Source organism: Microtus ochrogaster, chromosome 6 (genome assembly GCF_000317375.1).
Source record: "Microtus ochrogaster isolate Prairie Vole_2 chromosome 6, MicOch1.0, whole genome shotgun sequence".
In the NCBI taxonomy this organism is placed as follows: domain Eukaryota; kingdom Metazoa; phylum Chordata; class Mammalia; order Rodentia; family Cricetidae; genus Microtus; species Microtus ochrogaster.
The window spans coordinates 7,095,200-7,121,975 of NC_022013.1; the positions used below are offsets into that span (position 1 = coordinate 7,095,200).

General features: G+C 38.6%; 1 protein-coding gene across 3 annotated transcripts in view; it reads left to right on the forward strand.

The window, feature by feature from the left end:
• Dpp10 (dipeptidyl peptidase like 10) overlaps nt 1-26,776 on the forward strand; it is a 1,582,239-nt gene that overhangs the window by 1,205,890 nt on the left and 349,573 nt on the right. For all 3 annotated transcript variants that reach the window (XM_005348249.3, XM_005348248.3, XM_026779943.1), the window contains exon 5: nt 17,804-17,878. In XM_005348249.3, the coding sequence (XP_005348306.1) occupies nt 17,804-17,878 (75 nt within the window). The remainder of the gene's footprint in view (nt 1-17,803; nt 17,879-26,776) is intronic.

A 26,776-nucleotide genomic window follows, 5' to 3' on the forward strand; every position in this document is an offset into this window, starting at 1 on the left:
TGTCACAAGTTTTTGAAATTTCATTTTGTTCCTTTTTCTTTATCTCCTCTGTCTCTATATTTTTGTTCATTTTATACTCTATAATATTGTTTAATAAAACAGAAACTTTATTTTTAGCTCTGGAAATTAATATAATAACCCTTTGTGATATTTGTGATGTTTTCTGAATAATAACTACCACATGTCCATTCTGAAATAAAATGTCTTAGATATTGCCATCTTGAGTGCTGTGTGTCATCATCATTGTCTCAGTTAATGTTTCTACTTCAGTTTAGAGACACCATGACCTTAGAAAGGAATACATTTAATTGAGGTGGCGGTTCGGATGTTTAGTCCATCATCATCATGGTGGGGAGCATGGCAGGATGTAGGCAGATATGGTGATGGAGAAGGAACTGCTTCATATTGATATGTAGACAACAGGATGTAGACTGTCTCAATGGGCATGAGCTTGAGCATATATGAGACCTCAAGGTCCACCTCCACAGTGACACACTTCCTCCAACAAGACCAGTCCTATTCCAACAAGGTCATATCTCCTAATATTTCTACTCCTTTTGCGGGCCATTTTCTTACAAACTATTGCAACCATCATCATCATCATCATCATCTTCATCATTGACTCTGTCCTAGTTAGTTTTGTCAACTTTACCTAGCCTAAAACTATCTGATGGGAAAATCTTGATTGGAGAATTTTGTAATTCAGATTGAACAGTGGACATGTCTGAAGGGACTTGTCTTGGTTATTAACTGGTGCAGGAGGGCTGAACCCATTGTGAATAGTACCATTCCTAGGCAAGTGATCCTGGGCTGCATAAGAACTAAATCACTTTTGGTAAGATTGCTATTTTACTATGTTAATCCTACCTACCCAAAAGCATGGGAGATCTCTCCATTATCTGGTGTCTTCTTTAATTTTTTTTAAATCTTCAAAGATTTAAAGTTCCTGTCATACACGTCTTGCACTTGTTTGGTTTGTTACTCCAAGATATATTTTGGTATTTGTGACTGTTTGAATGATGGTGCTTCTCTGATATCTTTCTCATCCCATGTATTACCTGTTGATTGCCTTGACGGGTTACATCATCTAGGGTTAGTAACCGTCTGGCAGTTTAGTTATTCCAGGGTCCCGGAGAGGCACTATCTGGAAGATAAATGGGCTAGGAGAGAAGAAGAAGGCCATGCTACATTTGTCAGAGCCTCCGTTTATTAGAGATGGGGACAGTTTTATATATGGTAAGGAGTTGGGGGATGGGCACAGGGGCCTGAGCTCTTGCCACGTGGTTCACGTTGGTCACGTAGCCAGGAGGTTACCTTCGGTCAGGTCACTGTAGGCCAAGAAGTCACGAGTTGCCACACCTAGTTCCCTAGATAGTTTGGAATGTGGGGTGGGTTCCGCTAACAGATAGCTCTCCAGAAGCTCTCCATCAGCCAATTTGGGTGTGGGGTAGGCTCTGTCAATAGAACTATTCCTAACACAATTATGGGTGTGGGGTTCTCTGCAGACTCCCCAGAGTGATGGTTCCTGCAATGATTTTAGGAGGAAATTGGCTCCCAACAATTACCTGTATAAAGGAGGGCTACTGATTTTTTTTTTGAGTTAATCTTGTATGCTGCTACAACACTAAAAAGTGTTCATGAAATGTAGAACTTCGTAAGTAGAATTTTTGGGATCACTTATGTAAACTATCATATAATCAGCAAATAGTGAGAGTTTGACTTTTTTTTCTGATTTGTATCTACTTGATCTCCTTTTGTTGCCTTACTGTTCTAGCTAGAACCTTAAGTACTATATTAAATAGATATTGAGAGAGTGGACAACCTTGTCTTGTTCCTGATTTCAGTAGAATCACTTTGAGTTTCTCTCCATTTAGTTTGATGTTAGCTGTTGGCTTGCTGTATTATGTTTAGGTTTATTCCTTGTATCAATGATGCCTCTAAGACTTTTGTCACAAGGGTGTGTTTTATTTTGTGGAAGGCTTTTTTTGACATCTAATGGGATTATTATGGTTTTTCTTACTTCGTTTATATGGTAGATTTCATTGACAAATTTTCATATGTTTAACCATCCTTGCATCTCTGAGATGAAGCCTACTTGGTCACAGTGGATGATTTTTCTTATGTGTTCTTAAATTTATATTTTTGCATCAATGTTCATGAATGAGATTGGTACATGATTCTCTATCTTTGTGTGGTTTGGATATCAGGGTAAATGTAACCTTGCCTCAAGACTCAGCAATACCACTTTTGGGTATATACCCAAAGGATGCTCAATAATACCACAAGGACATGTGCTTAACTATGCTCATTAATTTTAATAGTCATAACATGGGGAAACATAAATGCCCTTGAAATGAAGAATGGATAAAGAAGATGTGGTACATTTACACAATGGAGTACTACACAGTGGGAAAAAAAAGATGACATCTTGAAATTTGCAGCTAAATAGATGGAACTCAAGATCATCATATTGAGTGAGGTAACCCAGACCAAGAAAAATAAATATAATATGTACTCACTCATAAGTGGCTTTTAGACATAATGCAAAGAAAAACCAATCTACAATTCGCAACCCTAGAGATGCTAAACAAAAAAAGAGGACCCTAAGAGAGACATAGGAAAGACATACTTGGATCTAATCTACATGGGAATTAGAAAAAGACAAGCTCTCCTGAGTAAATAGGGAGTGTGGTGATTGGGGAGGGGGAAAAGGGAGGGGAGCAGATAAAAGAATATAGCTCAGTAAAAACAATAAAAAAGATAAAAAAGAAATAAATTACACATAGGGCAGCCACATCATTCTTCTTCCACAGTTTCTACTTTATTTTCTTGGTTAAGAATGAGTTCTGTCAGATGCAGTCTTGTATGTAATAACAAACATAGCTGCCTTTGAGTTCCTGCTTTAAATTCCTGCACTGACTATGCTCAATGATGGATTGTGACCTAGAAGTATAGGATCAAATAAACCTTTCCTCCTCTAAGTTGTTTTTGATCAGAATGTTTTATCACAGCAACAGAGAGGAAATTAGAATTGACTCTTCTGAGTTAACCGACTCATTGCAAGTTCCCTAACCTCTTTTGCAAAAAATCAAAAAACAATGACATGAGTTAGGAGAGACAGAGAAAAATTTTACCTAGCATCAGTTCCACACTGTGACTTTATGAACCTTTTATAGTCTTTTAAAAACTCCTGTAGTATCCGCATATGACTTTCTAAAATTTGTATTACTGCTTCAATATGCCCTTTAGAACACATGTGTCGTAAATCTGTTTATCTTGGCAGTACAAAGCATTGAACCTATGGCCTCTGGTAAGCTAGGCAAATGTTCCAGCACTGTTACAGCCACAGCCTAAATCTATTTTGTTACTGAGAATAAAATTTTGTTAAGAAAAATAAAAAGAAAACAAAAATATATAGGGTAAAATGTGCCTGTGGTATGTACCAATGACTTGAATGAAAAATCAAGGAAGAAAAATAACCAAGTTAAATAAATTATTAAATTATATTTTAATAAATTATGAAAAACATTCTTCCTAAAGAGGCATAATTATAAGTGAGAATGAGGAAGGATGTGGCTTGATTATAAACAAGATGTCAGAATGGTGTCAATTGTAAAGGACAAAACTTGGAATCTTACTCTGTTACGTATAAAGAAAATGTTCTCTTGTACATGTCCAGAGAGCATTCATTTGCATAAACCCTTTATGATATTTCCTAAGTCATCACAAAGACAACATATTCACTGCAAGCCCATGTTTTCAGACATCAAAGAACCTATTTGTTTAAGACACAAGTAAGTCAGAGTCTATTTTTCAATTGTATTTCTTTCTTTTCCGTGTTGGATCATGCACAAATTTACCCATAATTAATATATATTGCTTAAAATGTTAGCCATGAAGATGGTGGCTGGCATTTTCCTCAGTTGGCAGAGTGCTTGCTTAGCATGCAAAAAGCTCTAGCTTCATGTGCAGTTCCAATAAACGAGATATGGGCCACCTGACTGCCATCCCAATTACTGGGATGTAGAGGCTACAGGATCTGAAGTTCAAGGTCATTGTCAGATATATAGAAGTGTGAGGCTAGCCTGGGATTCATGAGAATCTGTCTCTAACAATTCCAATTGAAGAATTGGTAGAAGTTTCCTGTTTAGGGGCCCCAAATTCTTATTTTATAGGTCTAATGTTGATTCCCAAAGCATGTCAGTCTTCATACGAAGTTCTGTTCCAAACAATGGATCAAGAAGCATATAAAACAAAAATATTTTTTTTGTAGTTCATCAGTACTACTTTTTGAAGTTATTTTTGTGAATATCTGTATCTGTCCACAATAGCTCCACAGAAATCTTTTTGTTTATGGCTTCATAGATTTCAATATGTACAATCTCCCAAAATGTCCATATTCATATGTGGATATGAACATTGTGCTGTGTCTCTGTATGTGGCAGCATTACCGATTTCCATTACTCGGAACATACTTCTCACTTCCTCCATATACTCCCTCTCTCAGGGTCTCACGTATTCCAGGCTTGCCTTAAACTCACTGTGTAGCCAAGGATGACCTTGAACTCTTGATCTTGCTTCCACCTTCTGAATGCTGGGATTACAAGTGTGTACCACCACAGTCAAATTATGACATGCTGGGGATGTAAACCAGGGCTTCTTGCATAATAGGCAAATACTCTCCTAAACGAACTATCCTTTCATTTCCTTCTATTCATCTGAAATTAATAATATAAGTTACATGTATACTTTTTAAAATACTTTTTCCTTCTAATAGCATTCAAAGACTGGTTAGAATTTTCTTGCCTAATGTATTACCATTTTTATTTACTTATTACACATCTTTTCCACACACAAAAGACTTTGGATACCTTATTTGAAATGTATTTATAGAATCAATTCATAACAGAGTTATGGGTAAATAAAAGCAAAAGAGAACTAGAAATTTAGCGTGTAATATCAAAATACATTGACGGCACCTAAGAATAGTATATCCTATTTCCTATTACCAATGCCTCAAGCAACAAATATTCCCATGATCATCTGTTTGACTGATGGAATATGATTTTTCTATGGCAGTGAATTAAATTTGTTTAATTATGAGACTGAATCACAATTTATGCAATTTATGCACAATTTCTAAGTCCTCAGGAGTCAGTCCTCCATTTTGGATGTTATGTTCTATACTGTTCATAAATGTTTTCATTTATTCTGAAACTCATTAAAGTCCCTCATTCGCTAGCAACTTAAAAGTCTCTGTGAGCTTGGATGGATGGTAGTTTAGTAGTTAAGAGTCCTTATTGCTCTTGCAGAGGCCTTGAGTTTGATTTCTAGACCTTAGACTGAGCAGGTCACAATCATCTGTAACTCCCAGAGATCTCATCCCCTCTTCTGCTTTTTGTGGGCACGGTACACTTTGGCATGCGCGCGCACACACACACACACACACAGAAAGAGAGAGAGAGAGAGAGAGAGAGAGAGAGAGAGAGAGAGAGAGAGAGAGAGATGCACATTCATTGCTGTAAAAGAAGTGAGTGAAGGAAATGGAAAGAAGAGTGATGAAAGGGATTATGGGTAAAAGTTTATAGTAAATTAATTCAGCTACCTGTCTGTGGTAGTTTAAACATAATTGACCCCCATATCTCACAGGAAGTGTCACTATTAGGTGGTATGAGTTTACTGGAGTTGGTATGGCCTGTTAAAGGAAGTATGTTGCTTTGAAAATAGGTTTTCAGGTTTCCCATGCTCAGGATAACGCCCTATATCTCAGTTGACTTCCTGTTGCTTGCAAGCCAAGATGTACCGAGCCCTATGTCTGCCTGTAGGCTACTATGCTTCCCAACATAATGATAGTGGAGTGAACTTCTAACATTGTAAGTGAGCCACTCCAATTAAATGTTTTCTTTAAAAGATTCTCTGTGGTCATGGTGTTTCTCCACAGCAATAGAAATCCCTAAGACCCTGTCTGACTGACTGAAGGACATCTCTAATAAGTGCTTGGCCGTGCAATCCTTCAATGTTTCCTCAGCTTTCCTAATGAAATAAACTTATCAATAATAACATTTAAAACCATAGAGGCTAAGAAGCTTATTGAAACTTTGGGCTACATTTGAACCTGGATATCTAAAAACAGGAGGACAGAGAATTTAGTCTTACCATTTGTTTATTTAATAAGATGGTAAAGTTATCCACACTTTCTCACAATATGAAAAATGCAGAAAATGACTTTCAGTTCTGCACCTTTTGTAAACTTAGTAGGAACAAGTTGAAGTACTAGTTATCAGTATCTCTCTCTCTCTCTCTCTCTCTCTCTCTCTCTCTCTCTCTCTCTCTCACACACACACACACACACACACACACACACAAGTAATAAATATTCTGAGTGAGATTACCCAGACACAAAAGACAAGCACAGTATGTATTCACTCATAAGTGGATATTAGGAGTAAAGTACAGAATAACCAACCTACAATCCAAAGCCCCATAGAAGCTAGATTAAAAGCTGCATGTATTTCCCTGGGAAGGGGAACAGAAGAGATCTCCTGGGTTAATTGAACGTGGACTGGGAGATGGGAGAATGGGAACTTGAGGGAGCAGATTGGGCAGGCTGGCATGGGAGAGGGACTGAGAGTAATAAAAGAGACATCTTGATGGGGAGCATTTAGTGGTTAGGGAGAGACATGGTGCCAGGGAAACTCATAGGAGTCCACAAGGATGTCCCTAGCTAAGACTATTAACCTAAACTGACCATCTACTGTAATCAAATTGGTGAATACCCAATTGCCATGAGAGAGATTTTCTTCATCCAGTAACTGAGGGAAGCAGATTCAGAGATCCACAACTAAGTACTGGGTCGAGCTCCTGGGAATCCTGAAGAAAGGGATGAGTAATTGTACAAGCTAGAGCAATCAAGGTCTTGACAGTGAGACCCACAGAGACAGCTAACCTGAGCTCACGGGAGCATGTTGACTATGGACCAACAGTTAGGCAGCCTGCAAGGGACCATTCTAGGGCCTCTGTGTGAGACCATTGTGCAGCTTGGACTGTTTGTAAGGCTCCTGTCACTGAGATCAGAACCTGCCCCTGGTGCTAAGCTGGCTTTTGGGAACCTATTCCACATGCTGGATTATCTCGTCCAACCTTGGTGTATGGGGAAATGCTTGGTCCCTGACCTCAACTTGATGGGCTATGCTTTGTTCAAGTCCATGGGAGGTCTGCCCCTTTCCGAATGGAGCTGAAGGGGGAGTGGATAGGGAGTGGGTAGATGAGTGTCTGGGAGGGAGGAGAAACTGTGGTCTGTATGTAAAATAAATGAAAAAATGCTAATTTAACTTAATTAAATTAAAATAGCATTCCTGACAAGTAATAAGTACTCAAGTACTCAATAGATATTTTGAATAAACATAAAAAATTGTCAAATAATAAATTCAATTAACAGAAATTTTTAATAAATAAATTTCTACAGGAAGCAAAAATTGTGGTAATTTGCTATTAGACAAGAATGGTCTAAACATCTTACTTAATAAGCATCATTTCAGAAACATTATAAAGCATTATAGCAAGAAAACAGATCCAGAATTTATGCTATTTTAGTATTCAAAAAGCTTTTACTATCACACACACACACACACACACACACACACACACACACACACACACACACACACAATTCCGTGTCTGTGCTATATGCATTCACGTATGCAGGCGCACTTCCTATTGCATGTAGATGTGGAGGCAAAGTTTAACATCAGTGTCTTTCCCAGTTCCTTGCCCTCCTTTGTGGTTGTGAGACAGCAGCTCTAGAGCCTGGAGCTAGCCACTCAGCTAGACTGGCTGGCTGTTGAACCTTTGATCCCTCTGCTTTCTCCTCACAAGTGTAGAAAAAAAAATCAACCAAAAAAACAAACAAACAAGCAAAAAAACCCTGGCTTTTCCATGGGTGTGAGTGATCTGAACTCAGTTTCTTGTTCCCGTGCAGCAAGCACTTCCACTGAGTCATAATCCCAGCTCCGTACTCCTTTTGCAAACTCTATTATTCAGTGTACTTGTGCTTGAATGTAACAGAATCATTTTGGAGAAGAAAAATATATTTGAAATATATTAAGCATTAAGATAATTTGAAAAGTCATTAGAGCCGCACAAACAGAATTTCAAAAAATAATTGGCATGAATATGCAAGTCACAATGTTCCTGTCTCTCTTCAACCAGAGCCTTTGTAGTTTGTCAACACTTTCTGGGAGGGAAATGCTGGGACATTTCCCTTCAAAGTCACCCTGCCTGCTCTACTTAAACTATTGATAGAGCTTCGTGACCATTAAGTTCTGCCTTCTGTTAAAAATAAAAATTGAATAGTATGATCTGTGATCTAAATCAATAGAACATTATGATGTCTGTTCACATTTATTGAGCAGTGGGTATCCATGTGAAATATCCCCATGGGTTACTAGGTATAGATTTACTGTTCTGAAAACCAGAACACCTAGCCACGAAGCGAAGTGATTTTTTTTTTATTATTTTAAAATTAATTAAAAAAAAAACCAAAAACCTAGTCATGATAGTGTGTGCCTATAATATCAGCGTCAGAGAGTCTCAGGTAAGGGCATGCCCACAGCCCTATGTGTACCATGTCTAGCTTACTTGTGTATTCCTGGCCAACAGCACATCCTATATAGAACGGAAAGGTGGGAAGTTCCTGAGGAGCATTATCAATGCTTGACTTGTTGCCTTCACTTGCATATTTACACAATGTGCCCACCTGCCCCACACATGCATAAGGGCATACATATACAAAATTACCTAGTTATATCATGGAAATGTCTGCATTGCATTGTTTTAGAAAAGATTACAGTATCCGTAAAATATTAGGTGCCAAGAAAAAATAAACGACAGAAAGAGATCAATGTTTGTAAAACATAGTGTTGTTGTATCACAGAGGAATATAATGGAAGCTCTTTCTTTAGTAACTGAGCAGTTAAGAAAAGGGAGAAGTAGAGAACAAGCAACTCAAAATCTGAGTTTCAAACCCCTCCATATAAACAGAGCTATAACTGTGGGCAACAAAACATGCCTTGTCCAGAGCTACAGAAGGAAAACTTTTCATTCTACTTTTTGCCTGTTGTTTTTATGCAAGCCAAAATGTGAAGAACAGTAATAAGAGCCCTCATTTGACATCATACCAGACTGGTACTTTGACTGCTTTTCCAACTTCTATTAAGTGTTTTTACTTTTTAAAAGATTTCACATTATTTACTGTGTGTGTGTGTGTGTGTGTGTGTGTGTGTGTGTGTGTGTGTGTGTGTGTTTGGCATATGTGTGCTGTATCTAAGAAGTTTATGACAGGTGATGACTTCTAGAAAGGAAGAATCTGTTTTCTTCAGGGACGTGGACAATGACAGGTCAGCCATACTCCAATGGACGGTTTTACAGCCATGTGCATATGAGTAGCACTTTGGATTCAATGGGTTGCAAAAATAATAAGAATATATATTTTACCAAAAAAGTTACTGCTTTGCATTTTCCAGTATAAAGAGGTACTCTGTGAAAGTTCCTTGACTGAGTGATTCTACTTAGTTTTGTATTATACAAGAAGAGATACTTTCATATACTTTTATTGACAGTTTATTACAAAAATTTTGAGTAACACTAACCCATTTGAACAGTTCTCTAATGTAGTCTTCTACTTTTTAAGGCTACCACATGTTTCTTATTAGTTCTTGTTAATTTTGATCTTCTTCCTAATTCTTTCTGTTTAGTTCTTTTCAGCCTAGAGTCATACAAACGTGTATGTTCCATTTCCTGGAACTCCTGACATTTCAGTTTGTCTTCAGTGATTTCTCGCTATGATCTTCAGTATCTGGCATGTTGGAACACTATCATTATGCTTCTTCTAATTCTGCATATAATGTCTGTGACAAAAGTGAATCATTGCATCAAAGCCTCTTAGTAGGGACGTTACTGTGACAATAAAAGATGTAAATTGCAATTTCAAACAATCTACAAGTGTGATGATGGAAACAGTGATAAATCCTTTGATGAGCTGCAAGGAGAATTCTATTCTATCTGGTCAGACTTATCACTTATGCTATGAATAATAGAAGCTTAATAGTTTATTTTTTTGGCTTTTAAAAATCCTATGTGTCTGTGTATGTGTGTGTCTGAGTCTGTGCGTGTATGTGTATAAAGGTGCCTACAGAGACCTAAAGAGGACCCCAGATCCTCTGCAGCTAGAGTGTAAACCACCCAAATAGGAACTGGTAATCAAACTCTTGTCCTCTGCAAGAGCAGTATGCAATTGTACTCTTAAATGAGAAGAATTAAAACATGAGTTTAGAGAAATACAGTCTGAGAAAGGAAAAGAGAGAGGCAAAGTTATTATAGTGAGTGGAGATGAACATGGATGAGCAAAAAAACACATTCTGAGGATATAAAACTGTTTTAGTGGTGTCCTGTGCCTATAACCCCAACATGCAATAGTGGTCCTAAACTAAATTTCAATTGTGTGATTCTACCTATAAAGACTTAAGAGTAAAATGTGGGGTGAAAACTTACTAGCTCAGAGAAGCGGAGGAACAACAATCTGACCTTTCTCCTTAGCCAGCATCTCAGAAAAAGAGCTTCTCTTCCTCCATCTCAAAACAAAAAGACCATCAGACTCAAAGTCCCTGCTTACTACCTCCTCTGCATTTCTCTGTTTTTCAGATTCCCTCTAACTTTATAGCTACTTCCTATCAACTAGTTTTTTACTCTGCCTCTTGACATGAGGTTGATTTTATTTAATTAATGATATCTTGATGTCCGCAGTATAATCAAATATCCCACAACACTGTAGATAAAGATAGAAAGGTAACGACTTTGAAGAGTGCCCAGGCTACATAGGGGGGCCATGTCTCAAGTGCCATAAATGAGGATATAAATAAGATAGTAGCAAACAATGTTAAGAATAGTTGCAGTGTTATTGATCACACCATAGACATGTTTGTTGAGGAAGGAATACTTCCCCCTTTTACAAAAGGGTAAATTGGAATTGAGCATAACCTTCCACCTAAAACTCACCCGTTAGAGATGAGGATTCCAGATATCCCTGTTACATCCAATTTTCAATATACTAGTCCCAAATATTTGTTGTGATGTCTTTCAGAAACTCAAGCATACCATAGCAAACATTGACACATGTGGGACTAGGGAGATGTCTCAGAGATATAGAAAAGCACTTGCCCTGTAAACTTGAAATCTGAGTCCAGATATCAGAACTCATATAAAGAAACTGGGAACAGTAGCATGCATCTATAATTGCAGCTTGCGGGAGGTAAAGATAGATTTATGGAGATGCTGCCTAGCCAACAGGACTGTATTGGTGCATTTCATGTTCAATAGGAGCTGCCAAAACAACAAAGCACTTGAGGATACAATACCCAAAATTTACCTCTGACCTCTACACACAACACACACACAACTTGCACATATACATAGAGAAATAATATAGTGTGAAAAATGATACATAAGCATTTTTTTCTAATGGCAGCATTGACTTAAAAAGCTCTGAGTGATTCTTCAACCATCTTATTTCTGCCCTTAAATACTAATCATTTTTCTTCATATATTTTCCAAGTGTCTCCTGCTCACATCCTCACTTGGTTATGTCTATCCCTTCCTCCTTAACTTTTTGATATTGCTTGTGTGGTTTGTCTTCCTAATTTCTAGGGAAGCCTCAGATCAAATCACTTTCAATCCATTTGCAAAACCAAAATTCTATATACAAAACAAATCTTACTCCCTCCTTGGTATTACCATTCATGATACTCTCTGCCCTAGTCAAGGAGTTGATAATGTGGTTTTCATATGATGCCGTCACCTAGACTCCCATCCCGTTCTTCCCTGGAAGGCTTTAAAGCTACTTATATGCTTCCTAGAGGGTTTCTCATACCACAATCAATGATTTCATTGAAGTGAAAAGCAGTAGATCATATATTCTTCACCTACATTCTCCAAGTATGTGATAAGTTTAGGCTTCTGGAAACTCCATCAAGAGCTGCTTTCCTCTCCCCCATCCTTGGGATCATTAACATCCCACAAAGGAGCAAACCTCCACACCCCATGAAGGATACCCTTCCTCCATATTGAAACTATTACATAACAATTTTAAATCCATAGAACTTGATGTTAGCATATTGATTTCTGACTTTTCTTGGAAGAAATGAAGACAACTTTACACATTTCCTCTAAGATAAGGAGGATCTAGTGTTGAGTGTTCCTCCTTTGAGCAAGTCCAGTCAGCCTTTCTCACCCTGACAGCCACAGCCTTCAAGTGCCTTGTCTCTGCAGGCTTTTGGGTTTCAGCTATCAGTTCTGCTGTGGACCACAGCGGCACCTGATTCTTATCTTACTCGGCCCAATATGTTGTGAAAAATCCACTTAGTGGGGTTTCCTTTACCTTGTAGAACCTTCAGGAACCTTGCTGCTTCTCATACAGTGAATTACTTTTGTTACACTGAGTAAGACAGGACCATGTACGTATTTGTGTTTCTTGAGCCTATCCTTTTGCTGTTCATTAAATGTATTTTGCTTGTATGTAGAGCTCATGACTTTTAAGACTCCCCAGAACTCCCTGGGCTAAAACAGTCACTAATAGGCATTATTGTTTAGTAATGGTAAACACATACAGAAATCATTTGTTCTGGTTAGATGGCTTAGTCAATAAGCATTGGAACCTGAGTTAGATTCCCAGTACCCACATAAATGCAGAACAGGTGCTGAATGCTTATAATCCAATCATCAGTGAAGTGGGATATGAAGACAGGGCATTCCTGGAATTCACTGGAGAGCTAGCCTGGCCTACTTGGCTAAGTTCTGGGCCAGTGAGAAAACCTGACACAAAGAAAAAGTGGAAGGGACCCGAGGAGTAATTTTCTGATGTCATGTTTCCGCTCCTACATCCAACCCTTACAGGCATGTATACCTACAACAACCTTTCTACAGCCTTTCGTCTCAACAGGAAATAAGCTGTGAAGGGAGCAAAACAGTTACTATATGAAATTTCCCCAAACTCAGAGTTCCTTTCGTAAAATTGTTTTCATTTATTTGTTGGGTGAGGGATTGCCTGTGAAGACCAGAAGAGGGTTTGGGGTTCTCTGGAGTTGCAGTTACAGGCGCTGATGGAGGCTAAGAACAGGACTCTTGTCCTCTGGAAGAGGATCAATCACTCTTACCTCAAAAGTCACCTCTCTAGCCCTAGCTCTAATGTGAAGTTCTATCCAGTTGAGACTCACTAGAATCATATTATATCCCACAGTGAAGGCCAATTTCAAGCAGCTTTCACTACTGTTAGATAGAACTTTTCCCTCAGATGCAAGAGATAATAACACAAATACTTCATAGCAGTGTCTCTCAGCCTTCATAATGCTGTGACCCTTTAATACAGTTCCTCATGTTGTGGTGACCCCAATCCATAAAATTATTTCACTGCTACTTCATAACTGTAGTTTTCCTACTCTAATGAATCATAATAAAATATCTGAAATGAAGGATAACAGATATGCGACCCCAAATTTGAAAACCATTGCATTATAGTAACATGAATTTGTGTAAAACCTCCAGAGTTTCATAAATTAATTACTAGATTATGGCATGTATATGTATGTGGTATATATGGACATATGTGTACAGATACAGGCAAGAAGACTAGAGTACCTAAAGGGCCCTGCTATAGCATTCTGTCTTATTCCATTGAGACAGTCTCTCATTAAGCCTTACACTGGCCTTGCAGCTAACACAACCCAAAAACACCAGCCCCTGCCAGGCAGTGGTGGCGCACGCCTTTAATCCCAGCACTCGGGAGGCAGAGGCAGGCAGATCTCTGTGAGTTCTAGGCCAGCCTGGTCTACAGAGCTAGTTCCAGGACAGGCTCCAAAGCCACAGAGAAACCCTGTCTCTAAAAACCAAAAAAAAAAAAAAAAAAACCCAAAAACACCAGCCCCCTCATCTCCACAATACTAGGATTATGGGCAGACATGGAAACACCAGTCTTTTATGTGGGCAATGGGATTTGAACTTAAGTCCTTGTGTTTTTACAGTGAGAATTCTCAGCCACTGAGCTACTCTGTAGCTCTAGAATGAGTTTCTTATGTTCACATTATGGACCTTTCCATCCCAGATGACCAGTGCTCAGCTCTAGATTCAGCAGCTTTGGGCCCCTGAAAAGCTATTTGGAACACTTCCCAGTTTGTGTGCAGCCTTAGCTGGAGGGAGTACAGTGATAATTAACAAAGTGTCAGACTGGATAATGGTAGGAACTGTAAAGACACTAAAATGTTGTTACCAAGGCCCAGACGCACCTGTGAAAACAGGAAGTTAATTTGTGTGAAGAATCTCACATAGGGGTGGAGGGGACAAAGCATGTGAGATTCCTTTAAATAATTCATACTAGGCAGGGAAAAAAGTTTCTACCAAAAAGAATGAAAGCAACGAAGAACAAAAATACCCTCTGGCTGGTGAGATAACTCAAGGTCTGTGAAACGAGCCTTCCTGAATTCCTTTTACATTTCTGTGGCCTTGAGACAGCCTCACCATCTATAATGTTGGGGATTTCTAATCCCTAAGACAGAAGTGATGACATCCGGTCACAAGGTTACCTGCCCCAGGCACTGCAGTTCTAGGAAGGGTACTGTTCTTTAAAGAGATGACTGAACAGACAGTATCCTCCACTTTGCTCTTTAAAACCTGTTATGGGAACACTGTCATCGCTTCTGTCCTAGGGATTAGATATTTTTTTCCGTCTGGTATGAACCAGTCACAGTTTTCACTGACCTGTCTCTCTTTGGTTTTGCTTCTCAGGAAGGTGACTTGGCACTGACAGATGATTTTTCATAGTCCTTCATTTCTGCTTCCTTTTAAAGGACTTCTTGTTTTTTAAAAGTAAAATGGCCCCTACCATTGGATTCCTTATTATATTTTTATAATGACATGTAAAAATCCAGAATGGGAAATAAAACGATTTATGCTCTTAAATTGTAATTTTGTTCTTGACAATACCAAATGAATACCCAACAATTCCATTCATTTTTGACAACATGTACCAAATGCCATAAGTTGGGAGGCTCAGTGATAGAAAACCGATACCCTTAGATTCTGGCTTCAAACCCTACAGTTAGCTGTATTCTATCCAGCTTTACTGCAAGGTGGGAATTTTCTGTTATTTCTTCTAATTTGGACAAATTCTTCAGCAGCATGGGATTTCAGTTAGGAAGAGAAAGGAAAGGAAAGCATGGAACTGCAGGGAAGCAGTGAGTAATTATCCTTCAATCAAATAATTTGAGAATTCTGGCAACAGTCAGCACTGAGGTATGGTCTGAAAGTAGTTTGCTGTCCTCATCCGCAGCCAAACATGGTGTCCTCTTTTAAAAATTTCCAAAAGAAAGGGGGTAGGGGAACTTGCAGGGTGAGAACTTAGTACATAGCCTGCTCTCCAAGACCCAGGTAAAGGAACATGGTATATGTGATGTAGGGTCCACTACTTCTTGGAGTAAAAAAAGTGGGGCTTGCTTTCCATGTGCCTCAGTCTGTCTAATGGTGCTCAGGTTACCTTGAACTCCTGGGCTACAGGAGTCTGCCTTGTTCATCATATCTTGCTTGCACTCCTTTCTGCTTAGAGCCTGGTAACCTGCAGGGCCTGGGTTCTCTGACAAGCACTAACAGAGTCAAACATAGGGCAAGACCTAGGTTACTAGTTGATCACAAAGGACAAAAATGCAAAGGAAGAAATCTGAGGAAAATATTAGGCATGGCCTAAGCACAGGAACCTCTGCTTGGGTTTGGAGTGCATCATCTTCCTGGTAAATTGACATTATCACCATCCATTCAAGCATCAGCCTGTAAACTTAGATGGCTTATCAGACATCATGATCAGGATGATGGAGGTTTAAATCACTGTCCACAGATTGAATAGAAAGCTACTTTCTTCCCCATATCTTGGTATCATTGAAAGCAGAAGGGGATTTTAGGACAAAAAAGGAAAGGGAAATAGGAGAAACCTAGCCCTGTCTTCTTGTATTTTCCCTAGATAGCTTTGTGTGAATGTTACCTTGAAGTAAGGTGTACAAAATGATTTACATAGGCAAGTCTCTGCAAATAATGTGCAAACAATCTAGTTTGCTGAAAGTACTCAGACTATTTATTTTTGTTCCTATCAACTCAATTTTCCTGTCTTTCCCTTTGATATGAGTTCAACAAACACCTATATTCCATGTAAAACCATTTCTGCACCTTCAATGTATTTAACTTTAATCATGCATTTTAAATTACTTCTGTCATCAGATCTGTTTAATAGTTAACTTGTAAGCTCAGAATCCATCAGGTACACTGTAGTTATAGTAGTTGTTTGGTATCAAATGCAATTAGTTATGTATTTGTGTTATATCTGATTTACCCAGAAAACCGCCTCTAAAGAAAGTTTGTCTTTGATGGATCTTTAAATACTTAAAGAGTTAAATAGAAAAAAAAAAACAGACCGAAAATGGCAGCACACAGAATTTTACTGTATCTTTTCTTTCTATTAATCAAACACGCAACTCTAAAATCTTTGTGTCTATTTCAGAATTTCAATAAGCCTTTACCTCAGTGCATGCATGTGCGTATGTATGCATACATTTGAAATACAGACATATGTGTGTGTCAAATATAAGTATGTTTCTCAAAAATGTGTATACAGAAAGCAACATAGTCTCTGTGCATATTGGTGTGTGTGTCAAATGCAAACATATCTCATAAATAAATATATAGAGACAGTAATGTACAACACATACAGACATACCGATAGGGAGAAAGATTCAGAGAGAGAGGGGGGAGGGGGGAGGGAGAGAGAGAGAGAGAGAGAGAGAGAGAGAGAGAGAGAGAGAGAGAGAGAGAGATTGATTGTATATAGCCCATGGTGGATATCACTTTTAGCCCAGACTGGCAATGAATTTGCAAAGTAGTCCTTCTGCTTCAACACTCCTAATGCTAGATTTATAGATTCACAATTATGAGATACACATCTAACTTATCATTATTTTCTGTTTAGAGAGAGAGTTTCATATAACTCAGACTTGCCTCAAACATGCTAAATAGTTGAAGATGAACTTGAACTTCTGATTCTCCTACCTCTCCCTGGGTGCCCACTCATATAATCATGGGATGATCCAGGGCCTCGTACATACAAGGCAAACACTGTCCCAAATGAACATCATTCTAGCCCCATTTTTCCTCAGTTATAAAAGGATTGCTTTTTAAGTATTTACACATAAAATGGCTGTTTTCATGTCTTTTCTACCAAACTTTGATTTAAATATATTCATAGTGGTTATGGCTGCATGCACAAGACCAGTACTAACCCTGGCCACACAAAATCCCAGCATAGAGGGAGGGAGGTGGGCAGGAAACTCTACCAGCTGAGGAGCTGTTGGTATGTGATGGCTGCAGGGAGAGTGAGAGGCAGCTTTCTTTACTTCTGCAAGCATTGGTAGATCAACTACATACCAGGTTGGCCTCACTCCCAAAACTGTGCAATAGGAAGTGGACTAGACGGGGCGGGGGGGGGGGGAAAGAGAGTAAAATGTTGAGTAGAAAGGGATGGGAGGAATGGGTGATTAGGTGAGGAGTTGTTTTCATGCAAATTATATTGTCTGAAATTCTCAAAACAATGATATTGTTCGTTTCAGAAGAGTATGTTGAGAATTCCTATTTCTTCCATATTTGACATCAGTACTCAATCCACTTTCTCGGTTATTTTTCTACTTAAAATAATAAATTCTCTTTCTTTTTCTTCTTATAGGTAACTTTTAAAGCATCCAGACACTCAGTTTCCCCGGATTTAAAGTATGTTCTTCTGGCATATGACGTCAAACAGGTAAAGGATCTCTTGCTCTTTCTACAGAAATCTTTCTGTGTGGACACTGAGACAGCATTCATGGTTACATTGAGAACGGCTTGGACATGTGGAGTTTGCTTTGCGAGAGAGGGCTGAAGGCAACACAGTTGACTAACCAATAACTAGAACAATCTGTCAAGTGGCAGTGACAAATGCATTAGCTTTTAGGAAATGTGACAGAGGCTTGCTTGCTTTCAGGATAAGCCCATCAGCATCCAGGGAAGTGTCTTGAGTGTATGTATGTAGGTCAGAGACTTTCCTAATAACTATGTTCTGAGCTCAGTGTATACACAAGGAGAATACTGTTTGAAATAACTGATAGCACATGCTTTGGTGGTATGTTTAAAGTTTTCCTTGTGTGTGTGTGTGTGTGTGTGTGTGTGTGTGTGTGTGTGTGTGTGTGTAGGCATCCATGGTCTACAGAATCCTTTAATGGTCAGGAAAACTTGAAACAAATGGTTTTCTTTTTATCATCTGTTTTCTGGAGACTGAGGTCAACAGTCTTAGTGACAAGTCTTTAATCACTGAGCCATCGTGCTAAGTCAGGATTTCTTTTTATGTTTTATGGATATTGTACAGAATATGTAAATTATTACTTGTGGCAAGGGTGGGCATTCACATTCTGAGTCATTTTGCCAGCTAGTGGTAATTGTCTGTGTGTGTGTGTGTGTGTGTGTTTGTGTGTGTATGTGTCTGTTTGTGAGCACATGAATGTAAGTATGTACTTATGTATAATTTGTAAAAAGGTAGGTATGTACATGCCAGGGAACACATATGAACGTGAGGAACTGATGGAGGAAGGTCATTGGTTAAAAAAATAAACTGCTTGGCTGGCCCTCATAGGTTAAAACATAGGTGGGAGGAATAAACAGAACAGAATGCTGGGAGGAAGAGGAAGTGAGCTCAGACTCCACAGCTCTGCTCTCGGGAGCAGATGCCTCAGAGAGACGCAATGCTCCCCGCTCCCAGGCAGACACACGCGATGAAGCTCTGACCCAGGATGGACGTAGGCTAGAATCTTCCCCTGTAAGACTGGTGCTACAGTTTATTAGAAATGGGTTGATCGAGAATGGGCCAAGCAGTGCTTAAAAGAATACAATGTCTGTGTAATTATTTCAAGGCATAAGCTAGTCATGTGGTCAGCTGGGTGCCGGGGATGCAGCCCCACCGCTCCTATTACTACAAGGAACAATCTCTGTGTTAGTCCTCAACTTCCATCTTCTGTAAGAAAGGATCTCTTTGCTATTTTTTTTTTTGCTTCTATATTCCAGGCTTATGGTCTGTGAGCTTCTGTGGGTACTTCTGTCCCCTCTCCCCATTTCCATAGAAGCAATGGAATCCCAGACTTTGTATTTGGGTCTGTGTTTTGCCAAGGTTCTGAGGATTCAAACTCAGGTTTTCACCGCCATTGCTTTTGCACACAGAGCCATATCCAACCCCGTTGATGGCATTTGAGTATTAGCTACGTAATATCAGAAAATACCCAAAGTAGGACAATAAAAGAAATAAAGTTTTAGCAAACACAATGTTCTTTTCTCTGTCTCTGCTTCGTTATTCTTCTCCAGCTTCAGAGCACAATTAGAACATACATATGGCAAGTAGGTACTTTGTACATAGGTATAATTTCCACAGTTAAAAATCAGAGTAAGTGTTAAAAGGCAATTCAGCACATTAGTTTCTGTAGAGAATAAATGATAGGAGATTATTCAAGGAAGTTTTATGAGCTTTAGGACAGACAATAAAAATTTATGGAGTTAAGGCAGGAAGCCTCGTATAATGCATCAAAAGACTCCAAACACATGATATTTCACAGTTCAGAAGACTTGATGTTCAATGTGTTAGCCTTTTGGAGTGTACATCTTGTGTCTCTTTAAAGCTTATGCTTTTACTAAAAGTAATGTGTTCTGAAAAAGATGGTGGGATTGTCATTACAGGTTTATGTCCCTGTTCACAGTCTTTGGGTTTTTGATTAACTGTTGCTCTTCCAGTGCTTTCCTCAGTTTCAAATTTTGTAAGTAACATGTTACAATGAGAAAAATATGTCTTTTATATGCAAAAAATAGAAAAATATTAAAATATACTATAAGGTCATAAACTAATGTTACCTGGAGGGATTTAAATTTGACCTGCCTTATAAAAAAGATAATGAAATTTTATTTTTTGATTATATGTTTGACGTGAGTCCTGTGTGTGTGTGTGCACACACACACACGCACACACACACATGCACACATGTGCGCTCATGTGTATATATCATGGTACATGTGTGGCAGTCAGATGACAGTCTTGGGAGTTGCTTCTCTGATTCTACTGTGTAGGTCTGAAATATTAGATTCAGATCATCAAGTTTGGTGACAAAACCTTCACCCACTGATCCATTTTGCTGACCCAATGGCCATTGATATGTTAGCATGTGGTAAAAGTCATTGCAATCAAGACTAGAGCTATCAATAAGATGGATACTCATAGCCAACAAGAAGGCATCTAGAACTCAGAAGTGGGTCTCTTGAATGTAGCAGGTGAGTTATAGAAAGAGTGGCAGAACAGTCCAGCAAGATAAACTTTAGTCTTTTCCACAAATGGTGATGGAATGAATAGATGTCCACAGTCAGGAAGAAACGAAGGGACCAGCAAGATGGATCAGTGGGTAAAGGTGCTTGCCACCACGACTGACGTTCTGATTTGAGCCACAGGACCGTATATAGTAGGGGAAGGAAACTAGCACTTACCAGTTTTTGTCTGGCTTCTGCTTGTATGCTGTCATCCACACTGATGTTTCCTCACACATACATAAAATACAAAAAATAAAATGCAATAAAAACTTTTAAATATAAATGAAAAAGGGAGACAGAGAGGGGAGAAAGAAGACAAAAGGAACAGATAAAAGCATAATAGAATAAAAAATATCACTTAAACTAACCTTATTCTAATCTCTTGTGAAAAATAAGAATGAATTCAGAGTGAATGCAAATATAAATGTATATGTAATTGGTAAAGAAACACAAATTGTATTTAGTGTCTAAGACTAAGAAAAAGTTCCTTAGACAATGCACTAGGAGTAAAGTCTATGGAATTGGAAACTGTTGTTCTGTGCAAAGGTGCACTAGGATAGTAAAATTTCAAACTAAAGCCTGTGAAAATATTTGCAATAACATATGTAGCAAAGGATCCATGTGGTAGTTTGAATGAAAGAGGCCCCCCACAGGCTCAGGTATTTGAATATTTGGCCCAGAGTTGGTGTTGCTATTTAGAAAGGTTTAGGAGGTCTGGCCTTGCGTGAGGAAGTATGTGTGTCATTGAGGATAGGATTTGAGAATTTATATCATAGTCTCCCTTCAGTTTGCTTGTTCTGCTTTGTGCTTGAGGTTAAGATGTATATTATAGCTTTCTGCTCTAGCTGCCATGCCTAATGCCTGCTGCCGTGTTTCCCCATCGTGATGGTCACATATCCTTCTGAAACCATAGCCAAATAAATTCCACTTTCCCACTTATCCTTCTGAAACCATAGCCAAATAAATTCCTCCTTCCTTAAGTTGCTTTTGATCATGCTGTTTTAGCACAGCAATGGAAATGTGACTAATACAAGCAACAGATGTAAAGCATTCTTAGAATGGAATATTTAAGAGCAGAGGGAAAATAACTATATGAAAAGGCAAGGAACCTACACCGGTAAAGGACTCATGAGAGATGCTCTCCACATTTCAAAGTCTTTAGTACAAGTAGAACCCACTTAAAACCAAAAATAACATCTATAAAAATAGATCAATTATTTAAAAAGAACAACAGTGTTGGCACTGAATTATAGCAGCACAGAGGGAAATTAGATCACTCCAATAGTGTTGCTAGGATTGTGTAAGTGGGTATTGATGGTGGTGTCTATAATAACCAAACTTGTGCTACCATCCAACCTAGCATGTGCACACTAAGGTAGTTTTTCCAGTGACATGAAACCTAGGTTCACAACAAGCTCTTTATGTGTATACTTATAGTAGTATTTGGTTATTTACTTTTTCATTTGCCTGGTTGTATGATTGTTTATTTTTCAACTTATTAATGTTTCACATAAGATCATGTTATATAGCCAACGATTGCCTTGAAACTCTATAGCTTTATTTTTAATTACTTGAGAGACCTGAATACAGTTCAGTCCATAGAGTACTCTGCTAGCACACATAAATCCTGGTATTTAATCATTACCTACCACATAAATGAAGCAACATGGTGCATGCTTGCATTCCCAATTTTCAGGAGGTAGGGGAAGGAGGAACCAGACTTTAAGGTTCCTGGCAACACAGAGAGTTAGAACCAAGACTGGCATATATGAGACCCTGTTTGTTACCGTAAACAACTCAGATGTTATTTCATTGGTGAATGGCTACATAGTTGCAAATTTATAAAATAGTATACAACTCATAAATATAAAGGAAATTGATTTAATACATGCAAGAAAAGGCATGATTATCCAGGCTTACAAATGAGTTTTTAAAAAGCAGTCCACAAATCTACGGAGTATGAGTATGTCATTATGGTGATAAGAAAATTGAATGAATACAAAGTCCTAAGTCAGTCTCTCTCTCTCTCTCTCTCTCTCTCTCTCTCTCTCTCTCTCTCTCTCTCTCTCATATTGTTTTTCTTAAATCTCTCACATGCATAACCACCGTTTCTGTATGAAACTCAACCCTGATCTGGCCTCTTTTTTTTTTCTTCTAAGTTTTTGCTTATTCTGCCATATTATATTTCTGTATGGGGCTGATAATTTCTCAGTGGGTAAAGGTACCTAACACCAACCCTGATAACCTGAGTTCAATCCTATGGGCTCACATATTAGAGGGAAAGAGCAGAATTGTCATCTTAAGTCTACACACATGCTATGAAACTCGTAGACTCACACACATACCCATGTGCATCTATAAACATGTACACTACAAGACATAAAGAGAATGTAACTGGAGGGCACAGGTGAGCCAGCCCTGAATGTGAGAGCAAGATATCCTTTTCCTCTCATCCCTATGGAAAGCAGGCCCTGTACCTTGCCTGGGTACAGTAGAGCTGGCCCTGTTGATAGGATTGCAGGTGAGTAGACCCCAACAATGTGAGCATGGGAGACCTGCTTATACCCCTCATCTGTTATACTGCGGCATGGGCAAGGGAGAAATGCTCTCCCCACTTCCTTATCACCTGTGGTCATAAGAGCAGGAAAGCTATCCCTGCCCCAATCAACTGCAGCACTCAGGGGAGTGGCCCCTGTACCTCACCTGGGCAACACAGTCAGCTGTTCCTGGTGGTGTAGGTGTGGGGGAGTTGGCCCTGAGGGAATAAAAACAGGAGAACCAGCCCCACCCTTTGTGAAGTAGCAGGGAAATGCTGGAGAGCTAGTAGTGAGGATAAGGGAGAACTGATGAACTGACCGACCCTGCAACCACCCAGGCCCAACCATGGCTATGAGTTGTTCCACCCCAACATCCATTCCATCGAAGATCTGCTGGGAAATGTGAAGGAACCAGTCCTGTAGATCCAAAGCTGTATGATCTCTGCAACAACAAGACAGCAACAGGATATCCAAGATAAGTCCCTGTGAGGACCCAGTGTCAATAGTGTAGCAGAAATCAGACGCCTCAAACCAGACCAATGACTCTGCAATGAACACTTGCAAGTGAAGGTATATGGTCTAAAGGGTGTACTGCGTGACTCACTGTGTCACGCTTCAGCTTCCACGGTGAGATCTCTCTTTTTCTTTTCTCTTAAATTTTATTTTATTTTATTTTGGGGGGTATGTTGTAAGGGCATAGGGCAGATGGAAAGGCATGGGGAGATGAATGGGATTAAATGCATGATGTGAAAGCCACAAAAAACAAATAGTTTTTAAAAAGTAACTAGAATCACATGTAACAGAATGGCTCATGTTTTGATTTTAGAAGAAAATATTTGTTTATATTCAGAATTTCCATGCTTACATATTCGTTGGCATGTAAAATTTATCAAATAACCTTTCCTCACATATTTTGTGCATTGTGTGAGCCTTAATTCTAAGGCAAACATGTCTATGTCACCATCACCTGGACTAAGAAAGCAAAGCTTTGCCAAATGCATGTCCAACCACTTGCATGGGACATCACTGTGCACATTTTACTGTTTAGCTTTGATGGTTTTGTACTTGATATAAATAGTCTCAGGAAGTATATTCTTGTCCAAAGTTGTATAGAATTTACCCATGGCTCTCAGTAATTCTGTGATAAATTGTTCCTTCTTATTACTGTATCCTATACTACACTATATAAAATGACTGATCCACTCCACTGCTGATTTAGCTGGGAAAGCTGTCCATGAGTAAAGTACCGTGTTGATTAAAGGATTTTCTTTTCTCTCCCTCTTTCCTGTGTGTGACCCTGCTTTTCTGCAATCTCTATCAAAATAAGTTTACACAAGACAGCAAACTGCTATGGGAATTGGGTTCATCACCGTAAACGTCATGAAGCTCCCATAACTTGAATATTGCTACCATTTTCTGAGGAAAGGCAGGCTCAGAGATGTTAACCACCTTATTCGCAGGCTCTGCTTTGGTAGGGTTGGATACATCCTTCTAGTTGCAGATGTCCCGGTTCTTCTATCACACTATTCTTGTCTAAGAACCACCAAAGATTAACCTGTGTTCGGATATAATCATTCTAACAATTACTCACATTTATTATGAACTGAATTCTAACTAATTAAAACAATGCAACTTCTATTCCATATGTTATATATTTTAATTTCTTTTGCATTTTGTTTTTGTGTGAATTCATATGTGTGCGGCAATGCACAAGTGGAACACAAACGAGAGCTTGCAAGAGTCAACTTTTGTTTACTATGTGGGCTTGGGGGGGGTGTTAAACTCAGGTTGGCCTGTTTGGTAGCAAGCACTTTTTCCTGCTAAGCCATCTCCTAGACTGAGGTATACATTGTTTTTGATACTCAAGTGGCATCTGTGATATTTATCCAGGCCTAGTGATTATGCATCTTCGTGTTTTAAATTATTCCTTAAATAGTATCTGTCTAAGTGATACATGGGTACATTTAGATGACATAAAATCGAAAATATTTTAAGGATTTAAACAATTTTATTGTATTTTAGTGTGGGTATGTGAGTGTGCTTGTGTGTGTGTGCTTGTATATGTGCACACAAATATGTGAAATTCAAAGGACAACTTGCAAGATTTCTCCTTCCAAACCAGGGTTGTAGGGATTGCATTTGCATTAACAGACTTGGTGATAAGGATCTTTATCTACTGAGCTATCTGCTCAGACCTAGAAACGTTTTTAGAGTAGAAACAAAACTTTCCGGTGTGACTAACCTTGATCTAATTCAAGCTTTCTGAGAGGAATATTGCTTGTTAAAAAATCATTCTCCCCACCAGATGTCTCTCTCTTGGTTACTAGGAATCTGTGTATTAATAGTTTGAGTCCACATTTTAGTCAGCAGCTGACAACAATGAGATTTTGGACCATTTGGTTTACTCAGTATGTGGATTCTTAAGTCATCTTTGAACACTCTTCAGTATTTTGTACATAATATATTATAAAGATAAACATAAATGGAAACAATTATTTTTAAAACTGTTTTTTCCTTAATTTATGGATTTCTTTATTTCTTCTGTTTCAAACTATGTTAAGGGCTGGAGAGGTAGCTTAGTAGTTGAAAATGTCACTGCGCTTCCTAATGACTGGAATTCGATTCCCAACACTAATGTTAGGTGATTGGTAACCACCCGTAACTCCCTCTCTAGAGGATCCAATATCCCCTTCTGCAACCTAAGAGCACTGCACTCAAGTGCACACACATGCACACACACACACACACACACACACACACACACACACACACACCAAAAGCAAGAAAAATTAACTTACAATACATGACAAGTGGACTTTGTTGTTTTACACTGTCAGTTTCTTCCTTATTATTTTTTATGTTTGTGGTCAGTCACTAATTAGATGTATTTAGCTGTTTCACTGTAATTGTAGTGGTCTTTTAAGCATCAGGGTGCATAATCTCTGCAAAAATTAGCTCCTTTAAAACACAAAAGGAGAAGCTGAAAGATTCTCATACATCTGTCTAATACTGGGAATGTATGATATCTGCGTGTGTACATGTATACACACATTCATGTGCAGTTTACACCTGTCTAATACTGGGGAATACATGCTACCTGTGTATGTACATGTATACATACATTCACGTGTGCAGTTTACATATGCCTAATACTGGGAATACATGGTATGTGCATATGTACATGTATATATGCACTCATGTGTGCAGTTTCCATCTGTCTAACACTGGGAATACATGGTATGTGCATGTGTACATGTATATATGCGCTCATGTGTGCAGTTTACATCTGTCTATTACTGGGAACGTATGATACCTGCATGTGTACATGTATACACGCATTCATGTGTGCAGTTTACATCTATCTAATACTGGGAACATATGGTATCTGCGTGTGTACATGTATACACGCACTTGTGTGCAGTTTACATATGTCTAATACTGGGAACATATGATACCTGGGTGTGTACATGTATACACTCATTCATGTGTGCAGTTTACATCTATCTAATACTGGGAACATATGGTATCTGTGTGTACATGTATACACTCATTCATGTGTGCAGTTTACATCTATCTAATACTGGGAACATATGGTATCTGTGTGTACATGTATACACACATTCATGTGTGCAGTTTCCATCTGTCTAATACTGGTAATACATGGTATGTGCATATGTACATGTATATATGCACTCATGTGTGCAGTTTACATCTATCTAATACTGGGAACATATGGTATCTGTGTGTGTACATGTATACACGCATTCATGTGTGCAGTTTACATCTAT